Source organism: Trichosurus vulpecula, chromosome 1, assembly GCF_011100635.1.
Source record: "Trichosurus vulpecula isolate mTriVul1 chromosome 1, mTriVul1.pri, whole genome shotgun sequence".
NCBI lineage: Eukaryota > Metazoa > Chordata > Mammalia > Diprotodontia > Phalangeridae > Trichosurus > Trichosurus vulpecula.
This window is the reverse complement of record NC_050573.1, coordinates 240,101,299-240,118,369: the sequence shown is the minus strand read 5'-3', so window position 1 is coordinate 240,118,369 and position 17,071 is coordinate 240,101,299. Positions and strand designations below refer to the sequence as shown.

General features: G+C 38.8%; 1 protein-coding gene across 1 annotated transcript in view; it reads right to left on the bottom strand.

The window, feature by feature from the left end:
• The window catches only part of COLEC12 (collectin subfamily member 12), a 230,467-nt gene that overhangs the window by 197,015 nt on the left and 16,381 nt on the right, over positions 1-17,071 (bottom strand). The window contains exon 2 of the mRNA XM_036741362.1: positions 8,968-9,018. Within this exon, the coding sequence (XP_036597257.1) occupies positions 8,968-9,018 (51 nt within the window). The remainder of the gene's footprint in view (positions 1-8,967; positions 9,019-17,071) is intronic.

Below are 17,071 nucleotides of genomic sequence, written 5' to 3'. Positions count from 1 at the left end.
CTTGGCACTTTGCCAATTAAATTGCTTAATAAAATTATCATTCCTCTAAATTATTTTGGAAGGGAGGACATTAAAGAGAGGGATAAGAAGGGCCTTACATATCAGCAGCTATGAATAATAACAATAATTTTCATATATCTAACACTTTGTAGAAGATACTTTTTTCCACAGAAACATTAATGTAATGTAAGCTGTGAATTAGTAAAGCCATTTTGGAAAGCAATTTGGAACTAGGTGAATAAAGTGACTAGAGACTCCATTACTAGGTTTGTATATCAAGGAAGCCATTGATAAGAAGAAAGTATATACATATATATATATTGTGTATATATGTATATATATATATATATATATAATATCTGTGTACATATGTATGTATTAATATGTGTGGATCTTGGAATTTTTGTGGTATCACAGAACTGGAAACCACAAAGCTGTCTATCAATTGGGGAATGACTAAACAAGCTATGGTACATAAATTTAATGGGATATTACTGTGCTATAAGAAAGAACAAATGTGATGAATACAGAGAAGCATGGAAAGGCATAAATTGATGCAGAGTGAAGTAACTGAGCCCAAATGACTACAACAATAGGAATGGAAAAAAAAACAACCACAAACAATTAAAAATAAATATTGCAAAATTAGAAAGAGCAAGCTTGACTCAAAGAAAGTATATTAGAAGATACCTTCCCTAACTCCTTTGTAGAAGTATATGGGGGGGAGGGGCTGGTGTCAGGAGAGTGGAACATTGCATATATTTTCAGACTTTTTTGATGAATTGATTGGTTTGATTGATTTTCTTCTTCTTCCTCTTTTTCTTTCTTTTTTTAAGTCTCTGGGGTGGGATGGCTTTCTGGACAGAGGAGGGGGAGAAATACAGCAAGAACTTTAGGCAATATAAAAGCACATGGCATCAATAAAATCTATAAAAAAAGAAAACGCTTTCTTCACAACCATCCTGGATGGTACAAGGAAAATAGGTGGTTTAAGTATTAAATCTTACAGTTTAAGAAATGAATCTGCATATGCATGTGACTCTGTGAGCAAAAAGGTTCTTTAAGGTCAAATTGGAATGCACATTTGTGTACATTGGCATGGGAGGTGGTCACAGATACACAGGATGTGCCTTTAAAAAAAAAACCCAACAACAAACCTCTTTCCCATACTCTTCTCCAGGTTTTTTCCTTGAGACTTTATCACTTCATTTCCACAAAGAACTGAATTCCACTTCACAGAGAATGACTTCCTCCTGTTTGTTGTTGTTGTTTCACAACTTGCAACCTTATGGATCTGTTTCTCTCCTGTGATGTGACTAATGACAACAAACACACTATGGCTATTAATAATCCCTAAAGCTGAGCCCCAGGGAAGCAATTTGGTTAGAGCTTTGTTTGCCAAACACTGACCAACAAATGTTTCCAGCTGCCCACAATTACTCACTGTAAACTTTTAAATCTACAGGACTTTTACCCATGTTTTTCATAGGCTCAGCAATGTATCTCCTGGTCTTCCGTCATTCAAACTTTGAGCATCCTGTTATTAAATGAGTTTGTATTCCAAAAACAACAAAAGAAAACCCAATGCAACGAAGGAAGCAAAGTTGGATTTATCTCCACCACTCCCCCACCATGGACCAGGGGGATGAGGTCAGGGAGACAGGCAAGGCTATATCACAGAACAAAGGAACTTGAAAATCCTAAAGACTACTCTCCAAAGGTCTGCTCCTCACTACTGAATTAAGTCAACACACATTAAGTGCCTACTATGTGCTAGGCACTGTGCTAAGCACTGGAGATATAAAGGAAGGTAAAACCAAACCAAACCAAAACACCCAAAACCTAGTCTCTGCCCTTAAAATCTCACAGTCTAATGGGAGAGACAACATGCAAACAACTATGTACAAACAAGACATATACAAGATCAATTGGTGACAACCTCAAAAGGAAGGCACTACCAAGGTTGCCTTCCACAGGGAGAAGGAGAGACTGCTGAGAGTGAGTTTAAATCCTTTTGTCTTTTTCCATAATGTGAGCAACAACTCTGGGACTCTTGGAATTAAGAAGTCACGTGCTCTGGAGCTCCACCAAGCCCACAAAGGGTACCATGTCACAAAATCAAGTAATGCCGGTGATAAAAGGGATAATAGAGGCACAATCAAATCCATTCACCCCATATTACAAATAAGCAAACTGAGGGACATAGTAATTAACTGATTTGTCTAAAGCCACATAGTTAGTAAGTTGTGGAGCCTGGAACCAGTGCTGAGTTCACCTGGCTACCAGACAAATACTTTTCTACTCTCCCCATGCTCAGCTGGCATTTATATAACACTTTAAGGTTTGCAAAGGGCTTTACAAATATTATCTCATTTTATCCTTACAACAGTCCTGGGAAATGGATGCTAGTATCATCCCCATGTTTCAGATGAGGAAACTGAGACAGACATAAGTTACAGCTTTCCCAGGATCGCAACTCCATTAAGCATAATAAAATATGTCAAATGGAGAGCACTCATATTATTGTCGTCAACATCATCATCATCATCATCATCATCATCATCATCATCATCATCATCATCATCATCACGATGACACCTCTTAAATTCATGATGTTCTCATCTATATTATCTTCTTTTGCCCTCACTAGACCCTTGTGAGGTGAGGAGAGAAGAGATGATGATTTCCAGTTGATGGAAGAAGAAACTGAGACTTCAAGAGGATACCCTTATCCCATCTCCCAAGTGGTCTGTCACCTAGCTGCTGTCCAGATGTGCCTAACATTTCTACATGAGAAATAAACTAAAGATTAAGCCTGTGTAGAGACACAGCATTGGAAAGTGGGAAAGGAGTTGAGCTTGGGATCAGAGGCTTGGGTTCTCAACCTTGGGGAGTGCCTTCCCTCTGAAGACTACCTCCAATTGATCCCACTTACTAACTAGGTAACAACTTTGGACAATTCACCTAACCTTTCTGTGCTTTAGCATCCTCATTTTTAAAATAAGAATAATAATGATGATGATAATGATAATATCTGCCCTGTCTACCTCACAGGGTTGATGCGAAGATCAAATGAAATAACACATGTGAAAGTGCCTTGAATATTGTAAAGAGCAATCCAAATGCAGCATATTTAAGACACTGAGAGGCACCCTGGTAATGCTTCTAGAGCAGGCCTTAAGGCCACATGCGGCTGTCTAGGTTCTCAAGTATGGCTCTTTGACTGAATCCAAACTTCACAGAACAAATCACCTTACTGAAAGGATTTGTTCTGCAAAACTGTAAAACTCAGTCAAACGGTCATACCCGAGAACCTAGAAGGCTGCAGGTTCCCCACCTGTGCTCCAGAGAATTAGCCTAGGGGCCAGGACAACTTGGGTTCAATTCCTTGGGTTCTGTCATTTACTAGAGATGTGACTGGGTAAGTCACTTAACTTCTCAATGTCCCAGGCAACTCTCTAAGACTATTAAATTGCAGAACAGCTGTCTATCTGCATTACTAGAGGGGGTTTCCTCTCCTGGAGCTCCCTGTACTAATGAAGTCACAAATCTGGAAGCAAAGAAGAGGAAGAAGAAGAGGAAAGAGGAGGAAGAGGAAGAGGAGGAAGAGGAAGAAGAAGAAGATGAAGAAGAAGAAGAAGGAGAAGAAGAAGAAGAAGAAGAAGAAGAAGAAGAAGAAGAAGAAGAAGAAGAAGAAGAAGAAGAAGAAGGAGAAGAAGAAGGAGAAGAAGAAGAAGAAGAAGAAGAAGGAGAAGAAGAAGAAGAAGAAGAAGAAGAAGGAGAAGAAGGAGAAGAAGGAGAAGAAGGAGAAGAAGGAGAAGAAGGAGAAGAAGAAGAAGAAGAAGAAGAAGAAGAAGAAGAAGAAGAAGAAGAAGAAGAAGAAGGAGGAGGAGGAGGAGGAGGAGGAGGAGGAGGAGGAGGAGGAGGAGGAGGAGGAGGAGGAGGAGGAGGAAGAGGAGAAGGAGGAGGAGGAGGAGGAGAAGGAGAAGGAGAAAGAGAAGGAGAAGGAGAAGGAGGAGGAGAAGGAGGAGGAGGAGGAGGAGGAGGAGGACGGGGTGGGGAAGAGGAAGGGAAGAGGAAGAGAAAGAAGAGATACAAAAAGAAGAGAAGGAGGAAGAGGAAGAAGAAGAGAGAAGAGGAACAAAAAGAAAAACAAGAATAAGAGGAGGAAGAGGGAGAAGAAGAGGAAGAGTAAAAAAACAAGAAGATGGCAGAAGAGAAGTACCTATACATTTCCAGTTTTTTAAAAAAAAAAGCTTTCTGACTTTGGATGTGAAGAAGCACAAAATGTTAAACTCTTACCACTATCCAATTCCTCTAATAAATAAGGGGTTATAGAGTTTTAAAAAGTCCTCAGAAATCTTTGGAAATTTTATCTTTCAAGGATTATCCAATTTGCTTTTCTGAGATTATCTCTGTTATGAATTTCTTCATTTCTTGGATTCCTTTTTCATTTAGAGAAAGTCAATAGCAGAATTCCAAGTTTGAGTTTCCAAATGCAAATGAAGGGATAACTCAGAACTCCATACTTTACCACTCACACCTTGGAATTGACCTGGCATTTTTCCTCCCAAGATCATTTTAATGAAAAAAATTTGGAGATGTGTTCATATTAATCATATGACTAACCCATAACTTTTGGAAGACATGTTTGGATCATTATATCAAATACATTCCAACATTTTGAACTGATGCCCTTAAAATATTAACTAATTCTTTTCTTTTTGCTAACTCTAATAATAATAAAAATTTCTAATGTCACTTAAGACATTTTAAGATAATGATAACTGGGAGGAAAAGGGAAGAGAATAACTCATACTGTGATTCACTCTACATAATACATATTTTAAAAGTTAACAGATAATAAACTACCCCAAATCATTTACATACTAATACCTCTCTATCCAGGCTCATCTATCCAAGGGTCAGGGAATGCTGATAATGGAAATACATAGAAATCTCCAAATTCCAGAGAGTCAATCCTTCTACATTTCCCTCACTACAGCTTTTTATCAGAATGGTTAACAAGAGGCAAATTGGCCTATTTCAGCCTCTTTACAATCCAAACTACACTTTAGTTTTGCTCAGAAAAAGGTGCTAACAAGTAAAGGGAGCTCAGAAAAATGGCCTGGATAAGCTTAAGGCTGATTAGTCATCCCTAGAATGTTGCAGCTGGAAAGAACCTTAGACATTATCTAATCTAACCCCCTCCTCCTACAGAAGAGGAAACTGAGACCCAGAGGGGAGAAAGAATTTCTCCATAGTTTAAAAATCATAGATTTATAGTTGGAAGGGATGTTAGAGGCCATTGAGCTTAACCCCTTCATTTTACAGATAAGTAAATTGAGGTGCACAGAGATTAAGTGGTTTGCTCCAAGTTGTACAGCTAGTAAGTGTATGAGGCCCATCTTCCTGACAACTAGTTCAGTATTCTATCCCCTACCCTACATTATTGCTCATTAACCAGTCCATAAATAAGTAGAGATGACTTATTGAAATCACACACACACACACACACACACACACACACACACAGAAAGGAGTGTCCATTTTGTTGTTCATTTATTGTGGATTGCATTGAACTGACCTGTTGGTCTGACCATTTCATTCCCTGCTTGATAAACTCTGGTGGCTCTATCTTTCCTGTAGCATCAAACGTGACCTCCTCCATTTAGCATTCAAAGCTCTTCACAAACTGGCTCCAGGCCTCATTTCCACATGTTACCCCTCATCGAGCACACTGAGGTATGGCCAAAATAGCCTTCTTGCTATTCCTCTGTTGCAGCAATCTATCTCAGTCCCTATGCTTTTGCACAGGCCATCCCCTCATGTCAGGAAAGCAGTCCCTCTTGAGTGCCATTTTTTAGAATCCTTAGTTTCCTTCCAAGCTCAGTTCAAGAACCAGCTCCAATATTAGACCTTTCCTGAGCCACTCAGCTTCTGGTTCCTAAGGCTCCCTTCCCCCATTACATTATATTATTTTTGCATATACTTTTTGTGCACCTATTTTCTCCCTAGAACATGTAAGCTTCTTAGGGAAAGACACTGTTTTATTTTTGCCTGTGGTTCTCCAGTGTCTAACACAGTGCTTAGCACATAGTAAACACTTAATAAATGCTTGTTGATTAAATGATTGAATAACACCAATAAAATTACAATATATTTACAAAATTACAATATAAAATACAAAATTATAATATAAAATTACAATATAACACCTGTCCCTTATTTTCTGCAATAAATAGGTCCATGTAAAACTATGTATTTTTTGTAAATAAAATATATTAAGTATGATAAAGGAGTATATTATTTAAAGGACCTCTGTAGTGAATCTTTTATTAAAATGTTAAATGCTGTAAATATCTCCATAATTTTTCTAAATTCAGATTTTTGTATGTTCATTTTATTAAGAAAGATATTTGTTTTATTAAGGAAGATATACCTATAATCAGTCTGACCATACTCACACCAGATTGATTCATTTTTGAGGCGTTGTATCTAGCACTTCACGTTGTTGTTCAGTCATGTCCTCATTTGGGGCTTTCTTGGCAAAGATACTAGACTGGTTTGCCATTTCCTTCTCCAGCTCATTTGACAGATAAGGAAACTGAGATAAACAGGGTTAAATGACTTGCCCAGGGTCACACAGCTAGGACGTGTCTGAGGCCACATTTGAACTTGGGCTTTCCTGACTCTAGGTCTGGTGCTCTATTACACTACCTAGTCACCCCTCTCTATCTAGCACATTATAGTTTATGGAGAAATATATTGTATAATATGTGTGTGATACACACACACACACATGTATGTATAAATTTATATATCCCCATACACTCAAGTTTGTTGCATGCTAACATGTTATAGTGGCTATACTGAGTATAGGTTACATACGTTCTAGTCAGTCAATAAACACTTATATTAAGGGCTTCCCATGTGCCAGGCACTTTGCTGAGCACTGGTGTATGTTGTACAATGCCCTGTGTAACCTTAAGTAAGTCAGATCGCCTCCCAACGGGCCTCATTTTCTCTTCTGTAAAATGAAGGAACTGGACCACACCAAGTTTTAGATCCCTTCCAGCTGTAAAATTTAACTTTATCCTGAATGGGATGCCCATTAATTTATCTGAAAATCATCAAGATTCTTTATCCTGACCTGATTTTCCCATTCATAACCTCATCCCACTCTTGCCCGTAAGTTGTACCACCCAGTGTCATTCCTTTCTCTCCTTGGAGTTGACACTATTTAAGTATTTGCGGGCTGTTATCATTTCTCCCTTCAGTCATCACTGTTTGGCAACTTCTACTCACATATTTAGCTCCTTAGTTATTGTAAATTAATTCCTCCAGATTCTTCTTCATTTTATTTTTTTCTTGCTTTTCACAAAACTTCGACTAATCTCTCTACAATTTAAGAGCAATGAAACTTTCTCCAGCAAGTGATAAATAAAATTCTCTCAAAGTCAACATTGCCAAAGGAATTCTTTTTGTTCACTGTTCAAAATACTTTTAGTGCTACCCTAAGCTCACAGGTATCTCAATTTTTTTTCCCTAATTGCATCTCTCTTTCGTATTTTGTATCTGCCTGTCTACCAATCACTGCTGCTATATTATTTTCCTTTATTCTGCCTAGTTCTTTTTCTCTTTTTTGAGTGCCTCCTTTAATAGTTTCTGGTTTCATCTTCATTCTTCCTTGCCTCTCCCACACTTCAGTGAACTTCCAAACAGAAAAACCCAACTGCACATGCCAGAAATATTGACTCTGCAGCCTTGGCCAGGGGTAGAGAGAGGTTCAGTGTGAATAGCAGAAAATGCTGCTTATGGAGGAACTGTGGGTTTAATATGACTGTATTCCAATCTCAAAATACTATTTACCCAGAAAGAGGCAAAGGAAGGAAAAAAGTAAGAGGGGGAGCTAGTACAGCTGGGGATTGTTAACTTTAATCAAAGAGTAGTCTCTCTCCAGAGTTTTTCTCATGTCTCTCTATCTCTGTCTCTCCCTATCTCTGTCTTTCTCTGCCTCTGTCTCTCTCTCTGTCTCTCCCTCTCTCTGTCTCTCTCTCTCCCTCCCCCTCTCTCTCCCCACCTTTCCTCTCTCCATGTCTCTCTCTCTCTCTGTTTCTCTTTCCTGCCTCCCCTCACCATAAAAACCATCTAAGCAGATGGAAATTGCTTCTCCCTCCCTGAACTTTCTTTAAAATCCTGCAATGGTTTTGTTTTTGTTTTGTTTGCTTTTTGCAAATCCGAAAAAATCAAAGTAGAGGATCCATGAAATGCATTCTCAAGACAGACAGTGCCTCCATGGCTGCCTCATGACTTCCAGTTTGCTTCCTGATCAAGAAACCTGAAAGAACATGCTGTTGTTGTTGTCCTTCTTTCTTAAAGAGAACGAAAATGACATTACTACCATTGATAAGTCAATGTTAACTGAGATAATGGTGAGGTTGGGGTTTGGATGAGAAATGAGTAGCAGGTCACATGAGGGAAATACAGCTATTCTATTAACAGCTGACTCAAGAAATATTGTGTATTTAACCTCTGTTTTGTTAAAAGTTTGCATGTTCCATCTTTACTACTTCTTCACCTAGCTAAAATGTCAGTCTTCTATTCAGAGGGCAGCTCCTTGGAGATTCCACCATCCACCTCTTTTTCTAGTTGCTACTATCCCCAGTGGGCTTTACAGCTGTTAGAGGTTTATTCCCCAAGAATGTATTTCTCCCACAAGATACATCTCCCTTGAACTTACATCACAATGGCTCATCTACTGGCACCAGTTGCAGTTACATCAGCCACTGATAGATAGCCCATTGTCAAACTAAACATAAAACAGATCCCTAGAACCAGAGGAGTCCATCAGAAAAGTCTCTGCTAGCACATGCCCAAAGCGGATCTTGCTCTCATTACTCCACAATTCTTTACTCTGTCTCAGCAACAATGCACAAGGAAGGGGAGATGGTATTCATTACTTACCAAACCTCTTGTAACCGAAGGACTGCACCTCCTCCTCCTCTGCAAAATCGTCTACAAGGAAACAAAAGGTGGAGAATTGATAAGTTGGTGCTGGAAAATCATATTGGAAGTGGACTGTGGCTCAGTTAGTATCTGCTGAAGTGGTTAGGATATTTTCATATAAGTGATCTTATGGGCATTCGGATATGTTGATATGTTGAATATGGGTGAATACAGACCACATTTCCTAAGTATACTCACATCCTGACATAAATTTGAGTAGATGTTGGTGGGTGTTTTGATGAGGAAGGAAGAGGGAAAGGAAGGAAGGAAGAAAGAAAAAGAGAGAAAAACAAAGACAGAAAAGAAGGAAAAGGAGGACAGTCAGTACAAATACAAAGATAAGTGAAACTCAGTGTCATGTGGGAGGAACTTCAAGTAGGCCAGTATGGTTGGATGGTAGAGTGTGTGAAAGGTGGGATGGGGCTGGGTCATGAAGAGCTTGTGACCATGTGAGTCGAGTGAAGGGGCCATAGATGAAGGGGCCACAGTCTATGAAAGCCGATGTGACAAGATGTGGAAATGGCATAGATATATGGGGTACATGAGAGACAACTGATGATGACAACGAGGTTGTGAGCCTGAGTGACTAGGAGCATGATACTGATCTTGAGAGGTTAGTTTGGAAGAGAGAAGGGTTTGGGAGTAAGACAATTAGCTTTGCTTTGGATCTGTTGAGTTTGAGATGACTATAGGAAGTCCAGTTGAAGATATTCAAGAGGCTCAGGAGATGGACTAGGGCAGGATACATAAATCTGAAAATCATCTACTCAGAAATTTCCTGATGTCATGGTCCTCTTTGAAAATGAAGGACAAACACAAACAAACACATGGCCTGCAGGCCAAAAACATCCCACAACATGTCCCAGTGTGTCTTGAACCAGATTAAAATATATTTGGGAAATATCTAACAAAATAAATAAAAATACAAGAAAATGTAGATAAATATTGTATTTTAAAACTAAGCCACTATGGGACAGCAAAGCTTATTGTGTATGGATTAGTGGTCCTATTTAGTTTGAGTTTCTATTTGAGTTTGACAGGAGGGATCTAGGGAATTATGGGGAATTAAGGGAATCTTTATGGAGGAAATGATGAGGTAGCTGAGTTTTGAAGGAAAAGAAAGACTTCAAAAGAGAGAGATAAGGAAGGAATCTCTTCCAGGCATAAAAGATAGCCTCTGTCAAAGAACAGAGGCAGGAAAAAGCTGAACAAGACTCCACAACAACTAGCCATCCAATCTGCCTGGAATGTTGAGTGAGTGGAAGAGGGCAATGTAAAATAAAGTTGGAAAGGAAGGTTGGAGCCAGTTTTGAGAGGACTTTAAGTCCAGGTTAAAGAATGATATTTTATCTTAAAGGTAATAGGGAGCCACCGAATCTTTTTGAGTAAGGTAATGAAATGACCAGCTGACCTGAGACATTTGAATGTTAATTTTGGCAGCTGAGTGAAGGACAGACTGGAAAGGTGACAGCCTGGCAGCAGAAAGAACAGAGATGTGGAGGGCGATGGCCCTACTATATGTGAGTGTATAAGAGTAGGAGAAGGTTATCTGACTTCATGTCCAGTGTTTTTTCCTTTATATTGCTCTGCTCATCCAGTGAAAGCATACTACAAACCAAAGACGTGCAGGTAAATTCCTTGTTGTGTGAAATTCTTTGGTCACTTAACAAGAAAAAGGTTTAAGACAAATTTAGAAACAACCAAGCATTAAAAATTATGTAGGCCAGGCTATCTTCTAAATAGCCTAAAATCCTCCTCTTAGATACAGATAAATACAAATGCTTAACATTCCAATGGACTGTTGCCTCCCTATTCTATGAGGGCTGAACTTTTAAGACTTCCCATTCTAAAGTTTAAATTAGGTGTGGTTGTGTAGGGCAGACTTTGCTGCTTTTTAAAACTACAGCAGAAGACATTTAACGAGGAAAATTAAGCCTTATTATACCATATCTAGGTCTCTGAGGGCTCTAAGAAAATTACTATTCATCGCCATTATTACATCTGATCTTGATTTAGTTCAAAAATATACTCAGTTGCCATAATCCACTGATTTGTTCTTTATTTCCACTGGGTTCCTTTGTGATCTTAGGATGAGTCTATGAAGATAAGTTATTTGGCTAACTGACATAAAAAATATACCATCTTCAGTGATCCAGAGCTTAGCCCAATGCCCAACAGATAGTGGGAAATTAATAAATGTTTATTGACTGCCCAACCAATCCAGAAAATTATGACCCCTTTTCCCCAAAAGCCCAACAACTTGTCTGAAATACCCAGCTAGATGAGACTTTATACTCAGGGTGCTCATTTATTGTGAGAAAATATATCTTAAGAATGGTTCTGAAGTCTGTAGCACCTTTTCTCTGCCTTTTCTGTAGTCTTGTATTTTGCCAATCCTACTTATTGTGAGGAAGTAAAGGAGATCGGATGTCTGAGTATATGAGTGAATTGGTATTTCTGCCACATGGATCCACAGTTTTGTGTTCTATGTGGAAAGTTTGTTGACAAAAGGAATAGTAACCTTTCTATCCATTTTGGCTAATAGTTCTTGTCAGTTAAAATCATGAGAGGCTTGGGTTGCTCTACAGTTAAATGAAAAACCTTGTCTACTGATAGGACAGATGACCAAGTTGCTTACACTCCTGGCTGTTATATCATATTCAAAGGGGTGCAAATGTCCTCGTTCCTGTGTCTGCTGCCCTTGCCCAGCTGCTTACACCCAAAGGTCAAGTAGACTGGTTTCCTGGCAGCTCCCTTCACAAACAGATCATCCCAATAAGGGCTCAGGAGACATAGGGAGCCACAGATGATCAGGAAATGGAGTTGGGGAATATGGAATAACTCGACAAGGTTACGTCTGAGTGTGAGTCAGTCTATATTGTACAGGCACAATATAAGTGATTAAAAATGATTTTTCTTTCATAAAAAACGTTCTCAGCTATGGCAGGCATACAATGGCTTTTCTGAGGCCAAAATGGCCTTGACGATGTTTGACTCAGCACACACAGCCTTACAGTGTCTCCTAACATTTTTCTTAAGACAAGAAGAGGCAAGCTAAGTGCATCCTAACGATCTTTGTAGATGTCATGGCACAACAGGCGAGTGTGCCAGAATCCTTTCAAAATCTTCCTTCTGGCTTTTCAAAACCAAACGTAATCTTTTCCCTAAGAGAGCAGCATCTAACTTGATACCTTTCTCAGACAAGTCTCCTAAGCAGCCTGCCACTTTCCCAGTACTGTCTTTGACACATTCAAAGTCAAAGCAAGTACTAGATTCCTAAACAAATAAGGATTTGGTTGAGATTTAAGACTCAGGGACTGAAGTTGCCTTAACTTGACTCCTATCTTTGACAGCAACTTGTCTGTAGGGAAGAGGTGACCTTAACAAATTAAATAACAATAAAAGTGTTTAATTTAAGATTTATATCAAGGAGAACATAGTTTTTGGCTTTGGCAGATGCATTTTAAAGTTTTAATACCTATGGGGTATGCTGTATTTTGCTGGATTGTTTTGAAATGTGATTTTTTTCCCTCCAGCTCTCCTTGGTAACTGGCACAGAGCCAAACTGGCTCGAGATCATGCAACATGGTATGTTGAACAGAATTCTACTGGTGATTTATTCTTTGAGTCTTGCTTTTACATAGTACCACAAGTTCAAGTAGAGCTTATTTTACTATGTTTGTGGAATTCAGAGTCCTAGATTCCAGAAAAAAAAATTTCAAATGGTGGGGGGGTGATGGTTTTTTTAGAGGCGATCTATGAAACTCAGGAACATCTCTGGTACTTCCATCCAACCTCCTTTCCCTGTTCCTTAATTTCAAATATTTAAATGCAAGTTATTGGCTGTATTATCAGACATATGTCTTGTGCCCTTTGATCCTTTTCTTGGTTTAGTGTTGTTAGTGATCCCAAAATCAGTGGCTTGCTGTCACAGAAGCCTATCTCTTCAATAGTGGTATTTTCTCCATAATGCCAAGGGGATGCAAATCATGGAACACCATGATATTGGAAAAATTATAATCACAAAAAATAAAAAGAACCACAGAAAGGCTTGTATTACTCTTAATGTTAGTACCCTCTTCCTCCCTCCCTGAATTATTTCCAATTTAGGGCATATATATATATATATATATATATATATATATATATATATATACACACACATATATATATACACATATATATACATATACATATATATACATATATATATCTTGTTTGTACACAATTATTTACATGTTGTCTTCCCAGTAGACTGTGAATGAGCTCTTTGAGCACAGGGACTATTTTTGCCTTTCTTTGTGTTGCCAGGGTTTAGTACAATGCCTAGCCCATAGTAGGTATTTAATAAATGCCTACTGACTTGACTTGTGGTGGCTATAAGCAGAGGGTAGCATATTACTAAGGGAGACTTGTCTATGAGTAGTTTAAGTAACATTAGATGCTCCAATCATATGACGTGAATGAGAGACAACAATTCCCCTATGTTCCATGAGTGTCTTTATAACATCCCTTGCCAGTAGTTATTCGGCTTCTTCTTGAACACTTTCAATGAAAGGGAGCTCATTACTTCACAAGCAGCCCATGATACATTTAAGAAACTAATTGGTGCAAAGCAAGATAGCCCAAATGTCACATTGGTATTCCTCAAGATGACTAAAACAGTAAAAGAAGGGCAAAACTTTGGGTAAATCTCCTATGGAGAACTTAAGAGAGATCTTGGACAACAATTATACAGGATGAGGTTAATATTATAATCTCCTTAGCAAATTAGAGAACCAATGCCAATGAGATTAAATATCCTTTAATACAGTCGTGTTCAAATATTTTAGTCTTGGGACTTCTTAACAATCTTAAAATGACTGACGACCCAACAAAGAGCTTTAGTTTATCTATATCTATTAGAAATTAAAACATCAAAGTAAATGTTGAGGAAAACAAATACTGTCATCTTCCTATCTCTGCCTGAGGAAACTAAATGATCCACCATAGACTCATAGATTCCTAGGGTTTGAATAGAAGGATCCTTAGAGGTCATTCATCCTACCCTATATTTTCCATGAACCTTTTCACAGCATCCCTGGCCTGTGATCATTTAGCCTCTGCTTGAACACTTTGAGTAGAAGGGAACTCACTACCTCACAAGCAGCCATTATACTTCTTAATTATTAGAAATTTAATTGTAATTGGTAACAAAGTAAGTGCTCATTAATTGGAGGATGACTAAACAAGTTGTGGCACATGGCACTTTTCTGCACCATAATGTATGATTCAGAGAAGTATGGGAAGACTTAAATGTATTGGTACAAAGTAAGAAGAATCGGGAAAATAATATACATGTAGCAGGGGATTGGGTTATGCTGCCCAGTCCTTCAAACATGTGAAAGTCTGCTCTGCCTGTTAAACCACCCACAACTGTGCCTGGGGATCCTGCTTCAAGCAAAGCAGACTGGAGGGTCCTGTCCTCTTCCGAGCATAGGCAGGCATTCTGTGACTACTATCAATCTGCTCTTTGATGATGGAAAGCTTTTTGATTTCCTGCTAAGCCAGAAGTGAGTGTGCATACAAAAAAAAGCACTAATGTTCCAAATCTTCCTCCTTCCTTCTTGCTGGAAAGGTCATGAAGAAGACTCTTAGCTCGAGAGAGCTGAGAGGGGAAAGAGGGCTCTCCCTTGTTCCCTCCACCTCTACTACTGGGCCAGCTCCGAGCAAACAGCCTTTTGGTCTAGCCCATGTCTGGGATAAGGCCACCTCTTTTTTGTGTCTTCTGTTACACGGTCTTGTGAGGACTTGCAAAGTCAGAAGAGCCTTCTGAGATGTAGCAGCAGAGTCCAGTGAGCAGTGCAGTTCTGAGAGACCAGGAGATCAACTTGGTAGCCACGTCCTACAAGGAAGTAACTCATCCATAGTTTATGTTGCACCTGGGATACGATGATGGGAAGAATCTTTGTAGTTACCACCTTAATTTTGAGCCTACTTTCCTCTAGAGGGGAGAGCATGTCCCTGTTTGGGAAACATTTTGTACTTCAGGCCATGCCACAACTTTCTGTAAATATCCCTTTGTCAAAGCTGTATTTGGTTAGTTTATATTGAGAAGGTATTAACTGGCACAGTGGATAGAGCCCTGGGCCTGGAGTCAAAAGGACCTGAGTTCAAATCCATTCTCAGATATTTACTAGCTGGGTGGGTGACTCTGAGCAAGTCATTTAACCCTGTTTGTGCTTCATTTTCCTCATCTGTAAAATGAGCTGGAGAAGGAAATGGTAAACCTCTCTACTTTCTTTGCCAAGAAAACTCCGAATGGGGTCATGAAGAGTTGAACTCAATTGGAACAACTCAACAACAGCCAAAAAATACCTGTCTCACAGGGTTATTATGAGAAAAGTAATTTGTAAACCTTAAAGGCACAATGAAAATATGAGTTATTACATATAGTTAGAGATCTAGGACTGGGCCTTAGAGGCTCGCTAGTCAAACTACCTCATTTTAAAGGGGAAGATAACTAAAGCCCAGAAAGAGTTAAGTGACTTACTGGATTTATTAGTTAAAGAAGCAGGATTTGAACCCAGGGTCTCTGATTCCAGAGTAATCAGTCTTCCCCCCATGCCATACTGCCTCTTTATTCTTTTTTAAAAATTTTATTTATTTTATTTTTAATTTATGAAATAAAACAAGCATTTCCATAACATGGTAGAATTTAAAAAAGATGATTGCACATGAAACTGCAAATCTATTAGGTACAACGTACTATTCCTCTTAAATATATAATAAAGTTATCACGTGACTTTTTTAAAAACTTTTTTTCTTCCTTCTCTTTCCCCCTCTTTTCTTCCCCCCGCCCCCGCCCCATTCATCCCAGGACTGAAGAATTCTTGCATGGGATAAAACATTGAGGCAGAAGATCTCTCTAAGGTCCTTCATAAATCTAACTCTATAGCTGGTCTGAAAGTGCATAGCTGTTATGACGATAAGGAAGAATTCTAGGTAATAGCTCCATTGCCAATCCACAGCCAGAGAGAGCCTCTGGCCTGTGGGTAATAGCAGTGATACCAAGGCTCTTTGCTGCCATAGTCTTCAAGCAGCCATTTAATAAATCTATGCTCGGTCCAGGCTTGGTTTGGAGATTGTATTGATGTTCCATCTTTGTTCTATTTCAAAAGTGTTTTTTTTAATTACGTATATTTGGTTTCAGTCCCATCTGGTTGACTAGGTTCTTAGGAGGGAAGGGACCAATAACTTTTGTTTAGTTCATAGTTCAATCAAGAATGAATACTAGGACTTCAGCACACAGTACATTCTAGCAGTTAGCTCACTATTCAGTTGAACTCAAGTTTCTCATTTATAAGGATTCATGCCCCATGATTAACCCACTAGCACTAACCAGGAATTCAGACACTTACTCACATCGTAGGCAAACCATGGAAAATATGCTCCTGCCCAAGCATTCCAAGGAACCTACTGCCAGGTGCTGCACGTAAGGTATTTGATAATGAAGGTTTGCTTTCATTTGCTACCTTTTATGTATTCCCATAGAATGTCAGCTCCTTGACAGTAAGAGCTGTTTAATTTTGTCTTTGTATCACCAGCATTTAGCATAGTACCCCGCACGCAGTTTGTGCTTAATAAATGCTTATTGATTGGTGGATGTAAAAAATGAAGAAAATTTTTTAAAGTGTATTTCATCTACATTAAGTCTGTGTTTGGGAATATTTGTGCTTGGTCTACAGCTTTCTAAAGCTTATTTTAAGTGTATATATCTTATTATGTTGCTTTCCTCTTTTCCATCTGCCTTTCCAGATGGTTGCTGTAAAGAGTACTGCAAACATATGAAATGAATTTAATGCGGTATCACTACATAGCTGACACTTATGACTTTAAAGGGTTAATTGTATCTGCCTTTTCCCTCCACACACCCAGGTTATTCCTTGGAACAGTAGATGGACTGTGTAGATGATTTAATTATTCATGCATTGCTCAATGGCACCATAAGAAGGGGACTTAAGTTACTTTCGGTTACTTTCTGGACTCCATGTTTTGCAACCAGGAAAGACAATCATTTATT